Source organism: Gymnodraco acuticeps, unplaced genomic scaffold (assembly GCF_902827175.1).
Source record: "Gymnodraco acuticeps unplaced genomic scaffold, fGymAcu1.1, whole genome shotgun sequence".
In the NCBI taxonomy this organism is placed as follows: domain Eukaryota; kingdom Metazoa; phylum Chordata; class Actinopteri; order Perciformes; family Bathydraconidae; genus Gymnodraco; species Gymnodraco acuticeps.
Genome location: NW_022990023.1, coordinates 2,808,046 through 2,830,916, shown reverse-complemented (window position 1 = coordinate 2,830,916; position 22,871 = coordinate 2,808,046). Strand labels below are relative to the sequence as shown.

The window sequence follows — 22,871 nt, the reverse complement described above, 5'->3', positions numbered from 1 at the left end:
TACACTGCACCTGATGTAATAATCTATAAAATGGCCTATGGATTTCTGGTTTAGTTTCCTTTGGTTTCATAGTTTCTTTTTGGTGATTTTTTAAAAAGAAATAGTCATGCTAGTTATTATATTATGTATGTAAGATTATAGGTTGTATGATAAGAAATATCAGCGTTTAGGAGTGAAGGCGCTCCATACTAGCTTGTTTGTGATTGGAGATATTGAAGGCGTTACAACTGTCCCATGGTCTCCCTAAATATAAAAACACGTGATTTATGTTACAGTACTCTGCTACTAATCTACACAATATTAAATGAAATTGGTTAACTTTGACAAACTGCAGCATTATAATATGACATTAAGTTGTTGGTAATACAAAATATAATATTGTACAATTCTAGGGGGAAAGCCTTTCTTGATATCCCACATTTTAGTGGCAGAACTTCCATATTTCTACTGAAGTAATATTTATGATATAAATTCAGATCTTTAACTGGTTGTGGAGAGTTTTAAGGCCGTAGTCATACTTTCACTAAGGTAATGGTACTACCTCCACCTGCTCCTCTCAGCTGTCACAGAGGGGCGGCACCTGGACCGCTGAGCGAATAAAAGCTGGACGATGACAGCCGTCCGCAGTTTGCACTCAGAGAAGAAGAGGAGCTGCGTGAAGGTAACCCGTGTGCAAAAACTTGCGACATTCAGGGTCTCAAGTTGTGTTAGTAGTATTTATTTTGAATGCTGAATCAGAAGTCATTTTAAAAATATATAATATTGAAAAAAGTGTACTTAATTGGCAAATTTGTAGTATTTTTTTTATTTAAAACAATTAAAAAGTTGAATTGGAGTGTGTAGCTTTAAACTTGGTGTGTCAATTTGGAACATTACATTACATTGCATTTAGCTGAAAACCAACTAAAATGATCTGAGCTGTGTGATTTTTGTTTTGTTTTATTTCACTGTACAGCACCTTGGTCTGGAGGTTTTGCATGACTTTATGTGCGTTTTATCCTCGGATATTTAACGTTGTTTTCCCCCCAGATGAACTGGCTTTTATCCCTCGCTGCTGTATGCGTCCTCGTCCCCAGCGTCCACTGTGCCTCAGTGACAGGTTTTTAAACTTTTTTTATTATTTAATCTTTATCGACTTTTTTGGATAAACCTTGAGTCCTTGTTTAGATTGCTTGACATTATTTTGATTTGTTTTTCCCCCCTACAGGCTGGTGTTACCATAATACAAGTTGCAGTAAGTAATCTCACTTTTTATCCCCACTTGAACACAACACCATATTCACCTCAGCTACTAAACATCTCGTTCCTGTTATAGGTGACACAAAGTGGCCTACCCTCTTTCCTTCTTATTGCGCTGGGAGTCGACAGTCACCCATTAACATCGTCTCAGCATCTGCCACAGCTGACTCCAACCTGACTGCATTCACCTTCACCAACTACAACAGCGACTCCGCCCTGACGAAGATCGAAAACACTGGAAAGACAGGTGGAGTGGGGGAGCGTAAAACACTTAAGTGGGGTGGATGCATTAATTATATTTGCTAGAGTAAGGGATGGCGTGCTGGTTCAAATGTAATGGAAAAATCAACAATTCAGCATACAGAGAGTCTGCCTTCCTTCTGTGGAAATGTGACGGAAAGAGATGCAGCCAGGATTCTTAACGCTAGTTATCATGCTTTAATTGTAGGCTATGATGTCCTATTTCTATCCTACACATAAACTACTGTCATATGTATTTACTTATTTTGCTCTAGTATATTGGTCTTTTATTGAACATTCTAACTAATCAAGAACATGTACTGTATATTCTTTGTGATAAATGTATTTTCTACTGAAGATATGTATATAATTGCTTTTTAGAATGTTCTATTCATGTATTTAACAGGGACAGTGCACATTAATCAACATTTCTGTGAATGTGCCAGAGGCTATTTTTCATCTGTATTCATTATGATGTTTTTTTTTTTGTGTCCATTCCCCCCCCCCCCCCCCCCCCTCCCCCCTCCCCCCGCTCCCCACCAGTCAAAATCGCCCTTGCCAGCGGGATTACGATTTCCGGAGGGGGTCTGCCCGATCCCTACGACAGCCTGCAGTTCCACTTGCACTGGGGAAATGGCTCCTCTGTCCCCGGCTCTGAGCACACTGTGAACAGCAAAAGATATGCCATGGAGGTAATGCACAGTCTTTGTTTTGTGATAAGCTATCAGCTAGAAATGTTCCGCTAAAGTCACATTAAATTATCTATCTATCTCTCTCTCTCTCTCTCTCCCAGTTACACATTGTCAACAGCAAAGCAACCTATAATGGTGACACAGCTCTAGCTGTGACAGACTCAACAGGACTTGCTGCTCTTGGATTCTTCATTGAGGTGAGGAAAGATTAATTCACATTTTTGTAATGCCAGTCAGAAAAGTCAGTGCTCGATGTGTTTAAGCCACTTCTCCAACTTGGTATGTTTTTTAAAAAGTCAAATGTTGCGTTTAAAAAAACAAACTCTTTGCATCCTGTTCGATGCAACTGTTGGACCGCATCACGTAATGTCCTTACCTTTTTAATTTGTCACATCACTATTGACCTATTCAGCCATTACCCTCCCATGATGTTCCTCAACCAAGCTGGAAATTAAATATTGTGTAAATCTTTTCTCAGGAAATGTCAGGTGATGCCACGGGGCAACCTGCCAAATGGAACTTGTTGAGCTCCTACCTGTCAAAAATCGTAAACAGTGGTAAGGAAATGTTTGACATTTGACTTTTGAATGAAATGCTTCTTCTACAGTCCCTTCATGGTCTTATTTCTGCCTCTCAGGAAACAGCACCGCAGTGGCATCTGGAATTTCACTGGATGATCTCCTGGAAGGGGTGGATCGCACCAAATACTACCGCTACCTCGGCTCCTTGACCACGCCCTCCTGCAATGAAGCCGTGGTTTGGACTGTGTTTAAGGACACGATCAAAGTCAGCAAAGATGTGGTAAGTTATTTCTTCTTGTGTCATTAAACAAATACTTCGCCCACAAAGCAATCATTTGTAAATCAAGGACTCAATGTTATCTTGCATTCCTGAAAAGGCAGAGAAAAGTCTTGAATAATTGGGTTAAACACAGCTCTTTTAACATGGATAACATAAAGTAAATCAAAACATCATATTACACAATCTCTTACAACTCGTGCATTGTGATAAGTCTAATTTATTAGGTCCTATGTTGGCTGATTCCCAACACATGCTTTTTGGTACTCTCCTGTGGATCCAGTAATATTTTGCCAAAACGTATAAGAATTTGTGAGCATACAACTGGATGAATGACAATTGGGTTACACTGCATGAGTTTTGTGAGAGTTGGCAAATGGTTATTTTGATAACGTTATCCTGCTAAATTCAGTCCCCATTTATTTTTGATCCATCAAGACTTTTCTACAGTTTGTCTTGTAAGATAAACTAAGACTCCGACAATGCTTCCTGTAGCTAACTGGGTTAATGTCTTGTTTTCAGATTGACAAGTTCAGCACAACCGTACGCATCGCTGACGACTCATCAGAGCTTATGGTCAATGTCTTCAGAAGCGTCCAGCCAACGCAATCTGTCACAACCCAGTCCTCCTGCTCGACCTCCGGATACTCTCTGGGGCTATTGGTCCTGAGTCTTGTTCTGGGAGGCGTTAGAGACATTTAAGGCTGTCTCAGCACTAAATGGTTTGATGGTAAACCTGTTTGCATGATTTCTTACTTGAGATTGTTGTAATAGCTAATTTTGTAACCTGTTTCGCTTTCATGTTGTCCTCATCCAGGTTGATAGAGACAGTATCAGACCAGATACTGTCAGCATAGGAGATGTTGCAAAGCTGAACACTCAAAAATGAAACTGGTTCTGCTTCCTTTTAATGAGTGTGATGAGGATTTAGGCATAATTAAAATAATTAATATTTATCACCATTGTATACCTTACATTGTTTAGCTCTGTGTTGCACTACTTGCACATGTGACAAAACTGTGAGCTGTTTCCAAATTAAAATGATATTTTTGTTGTAACCTAGTTATTGCTTTGATAGTTGTGGGACAAATGTACATCAAAATGGTTTAAATTAATGTTGGGAAAACCATCCCAGTTGTTGCACTTAGACTCAACTTTAGCAAGAAACTTCAAAGGTGTCTTTTGTGTTATCCTTTTAAAGTTCAACAAACCTGAGAGCCCTATTGTTAAAGTACACTATGTTACTTCATAACTCACACTAACGTCACGTTGCTTCACGGGTAACATTATCAAAAGACCTGAGCCACTTACAGCTACTCTTATCACAAGGCAATATTGATTCTCCTCTGCAAACTTCCTTGATACACATTGATATGCCTCAAACTAAAGATTAAGACATGTTGTAAATGTATTGCATTCCTTGTTAAGGGAGATTATGAAGGTCTTTGAAGTAAGCAGTGTACACATTTTTAATGTCTGTGAAGTAAGAGCTTGAGTATCCTGTTAAAGCAAGAATTTGTCATATTTAAAAATAAATAAAGGTTTTAAGTAAAGTTCTTGTGTGGTTATCACATTACTCTTAGATGTGGTGCTACTGTAACATCGGGTGATCGTTGTCTTGTCGAGCTATCTGAAAGAGGATGGAAAACAATAGGTGTCTCCAATAAAAGTAACAATCAGTTGATGCATGGGGCTGTCACTGGGCAGCGATCGGCATGCTTCAGTTACCATGAGTCAGGAATGTCACATACCTAACAGACGTAGCTAAATCATTTACAAAGACGTAAACTAATAAGAAATCCTCTTTTTTTTATTATTACACACACCTGCAGATACAGTACATGCCATTACAGCAACTACATCTGGCCACCTTCAATTTAAATGCCAATACTCACAACAGAAACCTGAAGATTAAATGAATTTACTGCACAACTTCTCTCAAATGAATGGCACATGTCTGCAGATGTTTATAAACATTTACAAGATTAAACAGCATTTATTTTTTTACATTATAGTAATTAAATCAGTGCAAAAATAACTAAAGTTTGACAAAAAACCTTTTGATGTATGATTGTTTAAAAGCGACTTCCTTGCAGTCATTTTGTAGTTTCTTTTTTTAATGACATGTCATTTCAGGAACCTTAATTCCCCCACTGACTGATTAATGTTCACTCTGCTTTGAACAGTCACTATAAAATATGATTGCGTTAGTGCTTTTATGAGTCCACATATCTGTTTGCAGAACTGTTGCAATAACATAGCCAAGCCTACTATCAGCTCAAATGTCTCAGTCTTTTTGTGTGGCCTGTTTTACTGCCCAAACACGGGGTGGATGAGTAAAGCTTAAGGGAGTTTCTGTGTGGAATTTCTATGCTTTGTCCTACAGGCTCCATGTAATTGAATACTTTCTCATCGAAAAGGAGGGGGTGAAGTTCTATAGCAGGATGGAGGGAGGAGGCTAAATGTATTGTCATGGGTCAGCTTTATGTTCCTAAGAGGTCGAGTATTTACAATAACTCAGGTCATGCTATAGTAGAAGAGAAGACAGAGAAGGACTCAAAAGAAAACAAAACATTTGATCTACCGGACGATGGGAATGTGCTGAAACCGCATTATTAGGTCTTTCAAGATTACTGTGGTCAATGTTTTAAAGCCAACATTCTTTAATTGTTCCTGCTAAAAAAATTATAAATAATGTAACAGTATTTTTCTGTTTACTGGATTAACTGCACCACTGTTTAAATAGATTTTGGTTATAAGCTGTCATTTACAAAATAACACTTAAGTGTTTCTTATGCAAACTAGATATATTTACAATCAATAAATGTAGATTGTGAGGGTAGACTTGCTGTTTCCTTCAAATTATTGTATACATAGACACCTCAAAATTCACTATAAAAAGCTAGAAGCCTTCTTTATTAGGCCTTAGAAATGCAAACCAACCCTAATATAACTCCTTTAGGATAAATCGTGGTTCCACAAGCAGCAAATTCATATCAAATATCAATCACCAATGTCATTGATTGGCTTTATGTACCCCAAAAACATTTTTATTTATTGATGTAAAAAAGAATTCACAGGGCTCTATGGAATAAGTTATTCAACATAGGGCGGGTATTTATGTAATCTGAAACCAGCTTGTGGGTTTTAATGTACTGTGAGTGTAAAGCGCCTTTATGTTCCCTTTAATGGAACAAGGGAAGCAGGACAAAAACAGCCTGCAGCCACTTGCAAAAAATGACAGCTCAGCTATCTATTTTCTAACAAATTCATGAATTATCAATACAGCAGAGATCAGGAGGAGCCAGCTGCTTCTGAGAAATGATGAGGATCCCTTTAAGTCGCAGCTGCACTCCTTTGGGATGCGAGGAGTGGAGGTTACAGGCGGAGCTGGACATCTGAGCCAGTCCACAGCGATGGATTTAGACATGACGACTTCTTGGTTCAGTCCTCCTTTCTTCAGCACCCAGTAGAGGTTGTCCTTGAAGAAGTAGGCATCTCCTAAAGAGCAGTATGTGTGAATCTCTTTCTTCTATCAGACATTAAAATACAGCATCAGCCTGCATCTAAATCAGCTTTATAGTGGTCAAAAACACTGCAAGGCTGCTTAAAAGAAACAAAATCTTCAGCCTAATTGTAATTAAACTAATAGCCTTTTCTCATTTTCGCTTTGATCGATACTTTTCTAATGTTTTATCACTTCATAACTTCCATACCAGCACCTTAATAAAAGTCCTCTGTGCCTTTGTTTATTTATGTATCACTGGTGCCAGAAACTCATCACATATTTATGTTTCTGAACTGTGTTACCTTTTCCCCAGCTGATGATGTCATCCATGTGAGGCGGCACTCCCCCCCAGAGGCTGTTGTTCCGGGGGTAGCCCTGCTCCGGCTGCATGGTCCCCTTTTGGTCCTTGGGACTCTCGTCAAACCTCCAAAACTCCCCGTCGCTGAACAGGTAGGTCTTGCCGTTGTGGGCCCAGACGAAGGCTGCGTCCACCCGCTCCACCGCCCCCCCGCTCTTAGTCTTCATGCCCCAATCGGAGAGGGGCCTCGGGTAGCCGCTCTGGGCCAGAGTGTCCCTGAAGACCCAGTACTGAGGTCCTGGATAGAAGGAGGAAAGTGTGAGAAGTTAAAAGTCTTAAAAGTCTTCTTCTTTTTTTTTAAAAGATGGTTGGTATGTGTTTAAAAGTCTTGGTTTTAAAGGTCCCCAATTATACTGTTTTTTATCAATATATTATAGGTCTCAGATAAATACAAAACATGTCTCTGAAGTGTTGAAATACCAAACAGATCATGCATTGCAGCATTACCCATAATCCCCTCTGTTTCAGCCCTGTTTCAAAAGTGCTGATTCTCTGTCTGTTACTTTAGATGAAAATAAGGAGCCACTCCCCACGCCCCTCTGAGAGACACACAATTAATATTAAAATAACACAATGGTGCTCTAGGAGGAGATTCAGGTGATAAGGTGGGGGGGGGGGTGTTACCTTGGTTAGTTATTGGCTAATGGTTACACAAAACAAAACAACTTTATGACATCATAAAGTGGACAAAATCTGATCAGCTCATTTTCAGACAGGTTTTTAAATGAATGGATCAGGACAATCTTTTTTCCTGAAACTTTCAGAATCTCTTTACACAGATATAAAAGACGTGAACAAGTGGATTTTGCATCATAGGTGACCTTTAATATAATTGGTTTATTAAAGATCTGAAGTCCCGAGGTGCAAGAAAGAAAAACAATCTGGTGTTCTATTTTCTAGGTCAGACATAGTTTGTTTTTGGATTATTATTTTAAATTACTTTTTTCATATCTTTGAAACAAAAAATTAAACAGTCTTTGTTGTAATTCAGATTCAGGCCACAAGAGGCTGAAGTGCAACGCTACCATTCACACTCCAATTATGCAGAGAATTGCCAATTTCTCTAGGGAAGCTAACATTCATACACCTTCACACACCATTTGCCAAGTTCCTGTTTGTACTGCAGAAATCATGCCAACATTTTTCCCTCGCTTAAAACTACTTCCTTCAACGTAAGAGCAAATATAGCCGTGGGCAGTGGCGGCGGGTCATTAGGGGCAGGTGGGGCACAGCCCCACCTAGTGTCAGAAGAAAGTATTACAAATAATGATTACAAAAAAATACTAAAAAATAAATAAAAAAACATATAAAATATATTTTAAGGTCATGTTTAATAATCTGATTCGTCTGTACATTTCTGTTTTAGTCTGTGTTCTTCTAATTAGTGTCTAGAGTGCCGTTTTGAGCTGTTTAGAGCCATGTGGGACAAAACCCGATCCTGCCCCTCCCTCTCACAGTCTAAGTGAACGGTGATTGTAAAAACTACACTGCGCATGCTCAGAGTATTTTTCTATTTAATGTGTGTGGCAAAAAAATAATGACCGTAGGGGCATAGTGCTCCCATCCCCACCATACGTCATCTCACATAATTCAGAATTGATTGGCTGTAAGTACTCACGTGTGCAGTGCTGCGAAACGTCACATGTAGTTTGAAGAGGAGACGAGAGAGCAGCATATAGCTAACATCACCAGCGATTAAAAGAAGTAAAAAACTGAAAGAAAATGAATGAAGTTGACCATTTACTGGAGCACACATTTGAGACACTTAGTCTCGGAGAGAAACTGGAGGTAAAGCGCCTCGGTGCCCACCATCCACCGGATTTCCAAATGGTCCAGACTGCGGGCAAAGTTAAACGTGGGTTTAACGCCGAGTGGTTTGCTAAAAAGAAATGGCTAACGGCGAGCATCCAGAAGAATTCCCTCTTTTGCTTTCCCTGCCTGCTTTTTGGTGAAGATCAAGGTACTTGGTCGAGGACAGGTTACAAGGACTTAAAGCATCTTTCGGAGAGGACAATGAAGCATGAGAGCAGCAACAGTCATTTGGAAAATGCCGTAAAATTGGGATTACTTGGAAGGGTGAATGTTGCAGCTCAGATTGACAGCGCCTACAGACATTGATTCTCATAATAGGAAGGTGGAAGAAAACAGGTACGTGCTTGGTCGGATCATCACCTGTATTAAACTGTGTGGGAAATGTGAGACAGCACTGCGGGGCCACAACGAGTCGGCGGACTCTCTGAATCCAGGGATATTCAGGTCAATTTTCGAGACAATGTGTGAGGGCGATTCCAGGCTTCAACGGCACTATGAAGCTCAGCTTGTTTTCAAAGGGACATCAAGCACCATACAGAATGAACTCTTGGACTGCATGTATGATGTGTACAGGGAGGAAATAGCCAAGCAAGTGGACAACACATCATTTGTTGCCGTTCAGGCCGACGAGACAACCGATGTCTCCTGTAAATCGCAAATGGTGATTGTGCTGCGATACATTATGCCTGACCTCACAGTTACAGAGCGTTTTTTGGAGTTTGTGGAAGTAAAGGACAAAACTGGTGTAGGTCTCTCTAACAGCATCAAGGCTGTTCTGGAACCCCTGAAGCTGAAAGAAAAGCTAATCGCTCAGACCTATGACGGGGCGGCCGTCATGAGCGGTAACGTGCGCGGGGTACAGACGGTGATGAAGGAGACGTACCCAAACGCTCAGTTTGTTCACTGCTACGCCCACCAACTGAACCTGACCCTGCAGCAACTGTGTTCAGCAAGGATGAGCATCCTGAAGATGTTTTTTGCAGATCTAACTGCTTTTTCCACTTTTTTCTCCGGTGCTCCAAAACGTGTTGCAGCTCTTGCAGAGGCAACACAGAGACGCATCCCACGGCCACCGGCTGTGAGATGGAACTTTAAAAGCAGAACTGTGAACGCGGTTTGGGAGACCCGAGATGCACTACTTCAGTGTATGAAGCATATACGCGCACAACCAGGATGGGATGCGGTCACCATAAGTGAGGCATACGGCCTGTCAAAGAAACTGCGGGACCGAGCATTTATGCAGCTCCTGGAGTTTTTTTCGTTGCTTATGCCAGAAGTGGATGTTCTATACAACACTATGCAAAAACGAAGCATCGATGCACCTGGGATCAACAGCGCGCTCTGCCGTTTCAAGGAAAATGTTCAGAAAATGAGGCAGAAAACTGATGCATTGGCCGCCACTGCTCATGATGGAACAGATGAGCCAGGCCGACGAGTCAGCAGCACAGCGCCGGTGATGAAGGAGGCTTGTGACACAGTCATCTCACAGGTGGAACAGAGGTTCTCACAGAGTGACCATTTGATCGCTGCAAAGCTTGTTGACAGCTCATTCTTCCCACAGCATGTCCTGTCATTTCCTACACCTGAGCTTGACTGCGCCGTGAAACTGTGGCCTGCGTTGGGAAACAAGGAGAAGTTGAAGTCTGAGCTGACCACGCTCTACCGCCACAGTGAGCTTCACACTGGAAACACTGCCCTGTCTCTGTTGAAATCCATTCACGAGAACAACTTGGAGGAAACGTTTGCTGAGACTGTTATTTTGGTCAAAATAATAGTGACAACTCCGATGACGACATCCGAGTCAGAGAGGAACTTTTCCACCCTCAAAAGGATAAAGACTTTCACTCGCAACACCATGGGACAGCCGCGACTTAACGCATTGGCCATGCTTTCAATTGAAAGCCAGTTGATCCAGCAACTACAGGACTTCATCCCCAAAGTGATAGACACATTCTGTCAGAGGAAGGACCGCCGTGCCGCTTTTCTTTTCAAGTGAGCCTTCAGCTTTGGTAAGTTCATTTATGTCATATATTTTGTTGATCTTCTGTGTTTTGCCTCTGCTAGATCGATTGATATTGTGACCTCGATGATGAGTGTCTGTGTTTTCCTTATATTTACAGTCTATGGTGTTTTAATGCTAAAGCATTACGGTTGTTGTTATTGTTAAGAATTACTTTGTGATGGTGACCTTTACTCCATGTATGAAGGTGCATTACTATGACATCCCCACGCTGTGTACGTAAATGTATGCGCTCACAGTGTTGCTCCTGTGGTCTTCAGTATGTAATTTGACACTCCCCCTCTCTCTCTCCTCCCCCTCTCTCTCTGTCCCCCCTCTCTCTCTCCTCCCTCTCTATGTCCCCCCCCCTCTCTCTCTCTCTCTCCCCCGACCTCTTTCTGCCCCCCCAGTTTTGTACACCTAGAAACGCCACTGGCCGTGGGAATAATCAACCGTGTTCACACGTCTGACTCAATAACACCATTGCCAAAATTAGAATCACTAAAGCCAAATGTAACCACAAGATGTAGTTTCTCACCAATGAAGAAGATGATGCTGCTGTCGCTCTTCCTCTCGTACACGGCGTCCACCTTGTTTGTTCCCGGCGGGAGGCCAATCCAGAAGTTTCCGATCAGAGCCGGATTGAGGGACACCAAAGACCCGTCTCGCTTAGTCCTCCAGAAGCGGTTACCTTTCCAGGAAAGAGAGTAAACACGACACATGTAACTGTATATTCAAACACACTAAATGTACAAAACTAAAACACCTCTCTACCGTGAGTAAGTGTTTCTTGAATCATCAATGTAGACATGATTTGGGAGATTTTTAAGTACATTTCTATGTTGGGAAATTTCTATTTTGTTCATTTGTGATTGTTTCTTCTTACCTTTAAAAAAGAAGACCTCTCCCCTGATATTTGCGACTGCGTCAAAGCCTCCCTCACAGCGCTCTTTGAATAAGGGGTCAGAACTGGGACAGAAAAAGTCAAAAACTCCAATCAAAATATATTTCACAGGATGTAATTTGATTTAAAACAAAATACACTAGAGCAGTGGTTCTCAAATGGGGGTACGCGGACCCCTAGGGGTACGTTGGAGTACTGCAGGGGGTACGTGAGATTTATTATGGTATGATGTTGCCTCCAGGCAACATACCCATTTTTTGCCTTTTACATTCACACAATACATCTCAAATTATGATGCAATACTTTAAAAAAGAGGCAGGACCATAAGGAACCAATAGTAGTGTTTGACTTTGTCCCATGACTCTCTGGTGGCCAATTTGAAGACCCTGTTTGCCGCCTTTCCCACAAGGATCAGCTCAGCCATTTCTCTCCAAGAAATGTGTCTAAAAACGTAATTTCCTGCGCATTTCTTGTCTGGAAAAAAATGTATTCACAATAATAGGTGAGTAAACCTTCTTTTCTAATAGTTTAATTTGCTAATTAGGTAATGGAAACTTGTTCAAATGCAAATGTTGCCTGGAGGCAACATCGTACCATTATGGTCAATTGTAAATGTTGCCTTGAGGCAACACCGTACCATTATGGATTCACCATGATATTGTGGTATTGTGTGTTTAGGTATAAACTGTTCAAAAGCATACCATTCATCATAGATCTCTACAATTTAACCAAGATACATTTGATGTTAAAGCCAACCCAACGATCTGTGCAAAGATGGGATAAGAAAAAGAAAGAAACATTGCAGGTTACCTGCCCAAGTGTCGTGCATGCATACAATAAGAGTATGGGAGGAGTGGATCTTCTAGACTCGCTGATTGCTCTCTACAGAACAAAGATCAGGTCAAGGAAGTGGCATCACAAGATCGTGTTGCACATGATGGATTTCACTCTAGTGAATGTGTGGCTCTTGTACCGCAGGGACTGCAAGGACTGCAAGGACTGCGGCATCCCCAAGAAAGAAGTGTACAGCCTGCTTAAATTCAAAGCTGAAGTTGCAAGTTGTCTTTGCAACGAGAGGAAAGTCTTGAAAAAGAGGGGGAGACCATCTCATAATGTTGACAGAGACCTGGCTGAGAAGAAGCACAGAGTTTCTTCCTCATCAGTGCCATCAACACCTGTGCATCAAGACCACACTGACCATTGGCCTGTGTGGGTGGAGAAAAAGGGCCGGTGCAAATACCCTGGCTGTAAGGGTGAAAGTGCAGTGATCAAAGTGTGTCACGTACGTACCTGTGCTTCACTGCTGACAATAACTGCTTCATGAACTTCCACAATAATGAGTCTATTTTGTCAAATGGCTCAATAAAGTGTGATGAAAGATGCCTAGGCTCTTTGCGTATTTATTCCTAAAGGTTGTTTCACAATGGTACAATGTTGCCTGCAGGCAACATTCAGACATGTAATCTTGTTAAAATATCAAAAATAAAGATTTTCACATTTGAATTGGCATGCAATTGAACCTGTTGAGGCTATTTAGTATTTTCCATGTGTTTTTAAATACATTTTGTTCAAATTTGAAACAAAAAAACACTCCAAACATTTTTTTCCCAAATGGCATCATAGTGCGTACCATAGAGGGTTAATGTAAGAAAAAAAACATAATTAATGCATTTAAACAAACTACTAATAGTAGATTAACTACTTTATTCAAAGGTTTACAGTAATTCTGGATAATAAAATGGGAAAAATAAACGGGGTGCTCTCTTTTCCTCTCCCTCTCCTGACAGCCCGTCAGTCTCGTGCAGCTCGCTGAACCTGTAATAAGTGACCCGACAGTAAAGAATACATATAGGCCTATGTATAACTAGTTTAGCTAGTTCCAGAGTAGATAAAACAGCTAAGTGTGTTAGGTCTAACTCAATCAATCAATCAATGTTTATTTATATAGCCCAATATCACAAATGTTACATTTGTCTCAGTGGACTTTACAGTTTGTACAAAATATCAGTATGACAATACGACACCCTCTGTCCTTAGACCCTCACATCGTACAAGGAAAAACTTCCGAAGAAAACCCACAGTTTAAAGGGAAAAATGGGAGAAACCTCAGGGAGAGCAACAGAGGAGGGATCCCTCTCCCAGGACGGACAGACGTGCAATAGATGCCGTGTGTAAATTGAAAAGATAATACATTTGCAACATAGGTAGTCCAAATGTTTGGAAATGCATGTGTGTATAACTCTTAGTGTATTTTGCTCCACTCAACGGTCCGTCACAGCGGCGGAGCTGTGATCATGCAGAGCTGCGTGTTCTCCGTCAGCAGCAGCTGATCTGATCTCTGATCTCTCTCTCGCTTCCGGTTAGACTTCACTCGTTTATGTCCAAATCTATCAGATCTAGCTAGTTCTAGTTAAAGATATGACTGCCTGCTTATCAAAGGACCTAAACAATAAGCGTTGCTTGGCAACGGCGTGTGGCCGCAAAGTATAGCGCAGCATTATGCATATGTTTATATGAGGGGTCAAAATCCCATGCTCATAAAATGCTCATATCTTTTTTTCTCTTCATTCCCCACGCCCCAAAATAAATAAATATACCAATTTTAGGAAAAGTAAGGAAGTTTGAGCAGAGTGGGTTTTATATTAACAGAGTTACACATATTTCAAAATGCAAAGTGTAATAACTGCAGTTTGCCTCCCTGTCAGAATGACAAAGATCCTCAGTGAAGCACAACCACATGTTTCTCACTATGTAAGTACAACTTATTAAAAAGATCAGTTCAATGCAATTAATGTCGTCTTAGTGTTATTGCTTGATGTTAAAAATGGTTTGCCCTGAATTTAGTGATGGATTGTAAACATTTGAAATGTAGCATTTAAGTGTTTCTCAGTTACAATGTTGTGTTTTAATAAATCAGACACATGTACTCTCCCTCTTTATATAGGCTTTTTGTCCCTAACAAATAGTTGTTGCGCTGATCAGGGGGTACTTGGCTGCATTTTTTTATCAAAGGGGGTACATTATTGAAAAAAGTTTGAGAACCACTGCACTAGAGGGTGCAACAGGACCAAACACAGTGAGGATTGATCAGAAGGCTTTTATCTGCATCCCCTGGTTTTTAAGGAATCATCCACGAGTAAACTGATGGGATATTCAAAGCCTAAGTGCTTATTGTTTTGATGATTGTACATTCATTTTCATTGTTTCCTGTGATTTTACTCACGGCCGTGTTGGTCTTGGAGGAGATGGACTGGGCAGGCGTGGGAGGTCAGGATCAACACCTCCTGGTGGTCCGCCATCACTCACACCTACAACAGTGACAGAAGACAACATTGAAGAGGCGCTGAAGGACTGATGACAGCACCACAAAAATTGTAAAGCAAACCAGGGAAGAAACACACACAGAATGCTTTTGTTTTTAGGCACAGAAGGAAACTGTTGAAATCTGCTTTTTGTGAGTACACCTTTGCACACATAACCACACTGATAAACGGTCAGATGGCAGTTTATGTCCTCTTGATAGAGGTTTTAATAGACTTCTCTATCCTTTGTGGGCTGTCTTTTCAAGCTACATTACAAAATCAACATTTGTGATCTTTCTTAAATTTGAAATTATAATACAAGCATTCATCACATAAAGAAAAAAGTCGTTCAGGGCCACTTCCACATTCTCGGAAGAAATTACCACAAACCATTAATGTTCTTTTTTACATGGAAAGGAAGCATTTCATACTACACTGAATCAAGTGAACATTCTGGTTCCCGGATGAAACCCCCAAAGGGAACTCAGTAAGGGTTGCAATTAAATGTGTTTGATATAATGATGCCAGAAGATTAGAAGCCTATACTGACTTTAGAGATCCCCTGACTACCTGCAAAACTAATAACAATCAGCTTCAGCTTTTCTTTGTTTTGTGTGCAGGCAAATGTTTCACAGAAAACAAACCGGTATTAGAGCAAGGAATAAGGGAAGTTTTGAAAGGGAAGTCAAAACTCAAAGTCAAACTTTATGTATTAGTGTCATAGGGAAAATGAAACCAAAGATGGATAATAAAAAATGTCAGGAGACGACAGATGAAATGTCAAGAATGAAGCTAAAACAACATTCAATGATCAAAGTCAAACCTTTGAGAAAAAAATCTAACGACTAGTGTCAGCACACAATCCGAAATTTCAACTTTTTTCATAATGAAAAATAAAAATGCAAATGTAATTTATTGTCCTATTGGCACTTATATTGTCCCATACAAACAGACATGAAACCACCATCAGCCACACTGTAGGCAGGATTCAACAAATATTACAGACACACGTTGTAGTGAGTCAAACTGGTCACTGACCATAGATCTGCTGGATGGCCAACTTGTCGTCTATAGTCAGCTGGAAGTTGGCAACGTCTCCCACAGCGCCCTGGTAGTACGGCCTCATGATGGACGGGTCAGAGGACGAGTGGGACAGGCCCAGCGCATGGCCGAACTCGTGCACTGCGACCGTGAACAAGTCTGTGCTGCCGCTGTCACCTGAGGAAGTGTGAAGAAACCATCACTACCTTCATGTAAACCAGGGGTTTCCAAACTTTTTTCACGAGGGCCACATACAGAAAAATATACGAAGGGCTGGACCACTACCTAGAGGGGAGGTATATTTCCTCATAAGTTCAGTTATAAGTTGGGAAAATCAATCCAATAAATTATTCTTGATACTTGAAAATGAGGTAAGAAAAAAACAGCCTCCATCACAGCTCTCCAGAGGGTTTCAATTATTTTGTTAGCAGCTCATTCCTTAAAACAGAAGCCTGAGATTGCTTATAATAAGGGGACATATGAAGGGTATATTTCAAGCTTGTTATGTGTTATTGGGCTTTTTTCTTATCAACTAAGATTTGTTAAAAGATGTTCCCAACTTGAATTGACTGAATTTGTTTGAAAAGTGGGCTTATTAACACATGAATAAGTACAATATAAGACCAGCACAAGTTCCATTTGTGGGCTGTATGACATTATACTTTTTTGAATTAGCTGAGGGCCGATTCAAAATGGCCCCCGGGCCGTAGTTTGGTCACCCCTGATGTAAACCAATAGATTACAGTGTACAGACTGACATCTAAAAGCTCTTCTATAGCCATAAACCCATTCATGATTTCAGTCAGTAAATACCTCGATAGCTCCAGATCTCATCATCATCAAAGTGTGTGTCACCCGCCACTACATCCCTGCCGGGGAAGAAGGCGTGGGCCAGGGTGCCACCTTGCCCGTCAAAAGGGTACCCGTCGTCGTGGAGCATGCGGGCAAAAGTCACTCTGATGTCCCCTTCAGTCGCCACCCCCTCGCTGTCACTCTGCAGCTGACGGAAGTTCAGGGGGGCCGCGTCGCTCCAGGCTTTGAAGGCTCGAGTCAGGAGGCTGTCGACCAGACGTCCCGAGTCACCCGACAGGCCGGGTGAGCGGGAGGGCGACGGGTAGCTGTGGACACTGCAGGCCAGAGGACATTTTGTATTGGAGCAAATATGGAGTGTGTTATTTTTTTACTTTAACTTACTATAGATTGTGAGATTTTAGTTTTACCCCTTTAATTTGTGTTCAAAGTTTATTGTAGCTGTTACAATTTCATTATTTTACTGCTTCGCAAAAAGTAAAGAAATACAATTTTCATAATTATTGATGTCTGTAGGCCTATATATGTTAACGGTTTCCATGATTATATTGTGGTTGTTTTATTATATAATGTTACTTTGATTCCTTATTTAGTTAATTATTGTGTTAGCTCTTTGTCTTTGTGTTTTTAATCTTATTTATTTTTGATGCTTTTACACTTAAATGGACATCAAAATATCCATGGATATGTATGGTTTGTGATACTTTTGTTTTTCCCTTTTAATTTGTTTTCAAAGTTTATTGTAGGTGAGTTTTTCAGAGTTACAATTTAATTATTTTACTGCTTCACAAAAAGTAAAAAAATAAAATGTTCTGGCAATTTTCATAGTTATTGATGTCTGTATATATGTTAACAGTTTCCATGATTAAATTGTGGATGTTTTATTATATAAAATTCTTTATTTAGTTAATTCTTGTTAGCTCTTTGTCTTTGTATTTCTTTTGCTGCTTTTGTGCCTGAATTTCCCTATGGGATCAATAAAGGTGTATCTTATTTGATCGGGTTGTCCATCTGTACATCCGTCCCATTCTTTTGAACACGATATCTCAACAACACCTTAGGCCTAGGGGATTTCTTCAAATTTGACACAAGAGGATGAACTCATAAGAATGTCAAAAGTCAAGGTCACTGTGACTTTACAAAACACGTTTTTGGCCTTAACTCAGAGATGTATTTGCTGAGCTGTTTAACCAGTCATGTATGTACACTGCTGGTAGCCTGGATGACTCTTTCTGTAAACATATCCAATATAAACACCAAAACAAACAAACTACTGTCTTTGTAGCCATAACCCTAAAACAGCTACCAGCACATCAGTCAACGGAACTCTTGAGCCTGGTGGTATGTTACTTTTGTTTTCATTAACGTGAACACTAGTTCATTTCTAATCCTCCCTTAAAAAGAATGTCCTGTTGCTGTAAACTTTTTACTCAACTGAAATAAGTCTCCACTTTAGACTGAATTAAAGGGCCCAGCTGTTTTAGGAAATTACCAAACTAAAATGTTTACATCTTTAGTAGAAACCAATTGACTTGAAGAAGGAAAGTCTGAGAGCATTTAGGGATGGACTATAATGGCACTTTTTAAACACCACAGTAAACTAGAGAATAACCCCAGCCTTGCATATAAATCCTTTGTATGGACCTTTTGTATCACATTGTGTTTCTTTACGTTTTTATTTATCTTTGCCTTTTATTAAAAACCAATCAATAAGGTTGTGAGACAGTAAACAGTAGTATACACTTTCCCAAAAGCCTTCCTTCCTCTACGGACATAACTTAAATCCTAACATAGTGGGCTTTAAAACCAAACAACTTTTGGTATGATTTAAATTTGGTTTGGCATCCATAATGACGGCTGTAACCTTTTTTTAGAAATATGAAAATAACTGATGCAATTGTGTGTGTGAGTGTGACACATAGCTCTGTGACTCATACAGGGATGGTGTAAAGCCACCATAACAACATGACAGGAAACACACCTCCATGTGAGGTCTGTCTTGTGCCACTTAAGGCCTGACAGCGCGTATCTTTTCTTCCTCCTCCTCAGCCTGTCCTCATTACCAATGATATCAGGAAGAGAGCATCGAGGCATGGACATGAGTTTAAGTGTTTCATTGTCTGGAAGAGAAGTCGATCACATATTGCTGAAACTCAAGATTACAGGAAGTTTGAGACCTCATGTGACATCATATCTGTGAAATCTCATATGCATGATATGTTGTGTTTATAGATTTATGGTGAGGCGTTGTTACCGAGCACCCCAGTTTCCTGGACCCCGCCGAATCTCTGCATGACACGAATGGCTTTCTCCAGCCCCTCTTTGGTCTGCATTCTACTTGTGCGAGGGTCCGGAGGAGGAAGGTAGCCATACCTGCTCAACCAATCCTGCACAGAAAACAAGAAACCATGAGGAAATGTAGCAATCTGTGTTTTCTCATGAAGCACAGGATGATGTAGTATGAAAACAACACGGTTATTTATGTTTGCGGTGAATTATTTCTTAGTTATTGCACCCCACACCTAAGTATAGCAACAATATCGCTCAGTTTAGTTTCCTACATGACTTCAAGATAACTGGCAAAAGCTGATGTCATGGAGGGTATTTGTTCCTATACATCAGACCCAGCACAAAGCAGTGTGCCAGCCTTTTTTTACTCATTAATATGATATAGCCCTGTCTGTTGAGTGAGTTGCTTGAATGCATAAAGGAAGCCTATAATTTTCACAAGGCAAGTTGTATGAGAACAGTCTGCAGGTGAAATAAAATGATGAATCTGGTGTGATCTTTTTTTTATTGTAAGCATGTATCTCTATCAGAGGAAGCTTAATCTGTCTTGTGAAAGTGATTTTGAAACCTGCCCTTCTTCCTGCCTTGCCTCCACCCTTTTAGCGTTGTTGCAGTTGAAAGGAAAAGGTGTTGGCCAATTCATCAACAGTTGTTTTCAGTGGGTTTTGCAAAAAATGTCCTCCTCAAGTACCATGTTCTACTAGATCAGGGGTCTGCATCCTTTTGGACCAAAAGAGCCATTTTGTCCCCTTTTCCACCAATGTTTTTTGTCTGGAGCCGAAAAACATATTTGATAGCTTGATAGCTTATAAAGTTGTATATATTGTTACATCGTAGACAAAAACTACAGTTTTTTTGCATTTATTATTTATTACATGATAGAAAACTGTGTACTTCTAATAATAAACAAAGACCTCTTATAAGGAGAATTTTAAAAAATACACAGGCCTACTTAAAAATAAATCAACACAGCACTTGGGGAGTCCTCTGCACATTTTAAGAAAATTAATATAATTAAAATGGGCCCACTTTGAAATAAATAAAACATATAGCTGCACCCTAAAAATATTTAACTGATTGAATTATGACTGAAGATCGTCAGCTCTTCCATGTTTTTCCTCCAATACGTAAAGGTTGCAGCACCTTTGGCAACTTCTCTCCACATATCAAACATACCGGTAAGCCAGCATCGTTTGCTGTGAAAGCATATAACTCTAACCACGCAGAATTAAACCCTCTGTGTTCCTCCGATACTTTTATTTTCTTTGATTTATCCATAGTTCGCTCATCGAGCCGGGGGTCAGGTTATTCAATTAAAACCGTGTTTAGGTGGTTAGGTCATTTTAACAAGCTATATGATTTCACTAGTACGACTTTTGCCCTGCATTCGATGCTCATGCCTCTGCAACCCTTAAAAACAGCAGTATCATACAGGATGCAACCTGGAAATATGTTTAAGTCACAGAAGTTAAACTTTGTTCACACCATGCACACACTGACGTTTATTTTTGTAGTCGGCCAAATAAACATAATTCATGTTGTTTTTGAGGAAGTTTCCACAGAGCTGGACATAGGAAGACCTCTTTTTTTTTTTATTAGTTGACCTTTATTCTTTGAAATATTGTGCAACTGTATTTTCTTACATTAAAATGTTCATACATCAGAGAAACATGAAAGCCGCTACGGGGTTGCACAAGGGAGCTGTTTAGGTCCATTACTCTTTTCTCTCTATATGTTACCGCTCGGCGACATCATCAGAGAGTATGGTATAGATTTCCACAGCTATGCGGATGATACACAATTGTACATATCCGCTGAACCAAATGATGTGACAGCCATAAACCCTAATACCAACTGCCTGACAGCAATAAACAAATGGATGAACGATAACTTTCTTAAATTGAATGAGGACAAAACTGAAGTCCTACTTGTTGGCCCCAAATCAAAAAGAGAGATGCTAACAAATAATCTAGGAAGTTTAACCACTTGGATTAAACCGGAGGTGACAAGTCTCGGTGTCATCCTGGACTCAGATTTGAACTTCAACGCCCATTTAAACAAAGTGACCAAAATAGCTTTCTTTCATCTCAGAAACATAGCAAAGGTACGACCATTCATAAATCAAAATGATGCAGAGAAGCTAATTCATGCTTTTATATCTAGCCGACTAGACTACTGCAATGCACTATTCACTGGTCTCCCCAAGAAAACTATTGAAAGACTCCAGCTCATTCAAAACTCTGCAGCTAGACTACTAACTAATACCAAAAGGAGGGAACACATTTGTCCTGTCTGAGCTACTCTGGTTTCCTGTAACTTTTAGAATTGATTTTAAGGTGCTTCTCCTCACATACAAAGCTCTAAACGGACAAGGACCCAGCTACATTGCTGACTCTCTAATAAACCCGCCAGAACACTGCGATCATCAGATGCAGGTCTATTAGAGGTCACCAGAAAGAGTCATAAGAAGATTGGTGATGCAGCCTTTGTAAACTACGCCCCAAAACTGTGGAACACGTTACCCAACAATATTAGGGAAGCCAATACGTTAGACATTTTTAAAAGGCTCTTTACCAAAGCATTTTACTGACTTTACACTATTATACACTATTTCTCTGTGATTGACATTGCACTATTTCTCTATGTTTTATTCCCCATGTTTTTATGTTTAATTATTTTATCCCACGTTATGCTTTGCTCTTGCTGCTTGTTTTACACTGATTTTATGTCTTATTTCTTACTGATGTAAAGCACTTTGAACTGCAATCCCCTGGATGAAAGGTGCTATACAAATAAAGTTATTATTATTATTATTATACTCGTAAAATTGTGAAATAATGATCACTTAAGCTTAAGGTTAAGATATTTCTTCCAGACCTACATTTTTTCTTATCAAAGAAAATGGAATAAATGCACAACAAAATACTAATCTGATGCTTTTCCTTTATGTGTTTTATTAACCTCTGAGGAGTCATATGGATTTTGCCTTATGTTCACCAGCCACTAGCCTCTTTGCATTAAGTCATTTTCTATTTATGACTTCCTGCTTCTCATATAGAGATGAATATGTGTATGATAGAAAGATATGCCTGACATGAAAGCTGCCAAATGGTGTAAAAAATCCACAATTGGTATGTAAATAATAGTTTAGTTAAAATTACATGATTTAAAAAAATAATAATGCTTTTTTGGCACACAAATAATATAATCTGCAAAGTGAAACAATGACCAATCACACATAATAATTACCCTGAGAAAAAACAAGCCAGAAATATATACGTTCCTCTAATAGTGATAGTAAATATAACCTCCAATCCCAAAACAATAATGATCATCCTCGCTCAAAATACAAAGTTTTAAAACAGTTTAATGTGTGTAATTCACTCACCACTGCTCTGTACTGCTCCAGGACAGCTGATGTGATTCCCGTTAGGGTCGACATCATCCACAGCAGAAGACCCAACTCCATTCCGGTCACTGCGAAAACACGCTCCATTATTATCAAAACAAGTTGGTGTAAACAGAGGACACATTTCTTCTCTATAACTGACCCAGTTTCATCCAAATCCAAACCATAACAAAAGCGTGTGGGCACTGAAGCAACACTCACCGTGTTTCTTCTCCTCAGTCTCTCCGGGGACTAGGCAGGGCGCATCGATTAGAAACTCTCTCAGCCGCGAGACGTTATCCGAGGCTCTCATATCCGCCCACCACGCGCATCATACAGATGTTTGGCGCGTGTTGCCTCAGGTACAGGTGAAAAGATGCGATCATCATGTACTTCTCCATCTGTAATACTTTTCAATGTCCAAATAAAAATACATTTTGACAGAATTTGGCCTGATTCCACTTGAACACTGCATTGTGTAACAAGCCCAG

The 22,871-nt window shown here is 40.0% G+C and overlaps 2 protein-coding genes across 3 annotated transcripts; one reads left to right on the top strand and one right to left on the bottom strand.

Annotated features, from left to right (window-relative positions):
- The first annotated feature begins 595 nt into the window (after positions 1-595).
- Positions 596-4,522, top strand: ca15b (carbonic anhydrase XVb). The gene is made up of 9 exons (XM_034214511.1): positions 596-661; positions 1,030-1,099; positions 1,208-1,234; positions 1,316-1,486; positions 2,023-2,171; positions 2,273-2,368; positions 2,650-2,728; positions 2,809-2,972; positions 3,492-4,522. Exons 1-9 carry the CDS (start codon positions 611-613, stop codon positions 3,669-3,671), a joined length of 987 nt encoding a protein of 328 aa, XP_034070402.1. The 5' UTR covers positions 596-610; the 3' UTR covers positions 3,672-4,522.
- Positions 4,523-4,753: 231 nt separating this feature from the next.
- On the bottom strand, positions 4,754-22,733 carry mmp25b (matrix metallopeptidase 25b). Of its 2 annotated transcripts, none has more exons than XM_034214509.1 (11): positions 22,603-22,733; positions 22,381-22,469; positions 18,958-19,090; positions 18,685-18,823; positions 16,707-17,020; positions 15,891-16,070; positions 14,774-14,858; positions 11,533-11,615; positions 11,185-11,337; positions 6,780-7,073; positions 4,754-6,470 (listed from the first exon to the last, which is right to left on the bottom strand). In XM_034214509.1, the coding sequence occupies exons 1-11, from the start codon at positions 22,691-22,693 to the stop codon at positions 6,223-6,225; spliced, it is 1,809 nt and encodes a 602-aa protein (XP_034070400.1). In that variant the 5' UTR covers positions 22,694-22,733; the 3' UTR covers positions 4,754-6,222. The 2 variants fall into 2 exon arrangements, with proteins under 2 accessions (XP_034070400.1, XP_034070401.1); XM_034214510.1 differs by lacking the exon at positions 22,603-22,733 and adding an exon at positions 22,544-22,592.
- Positions 22,734-22,871: the final 138 nt, after the last annotated feature.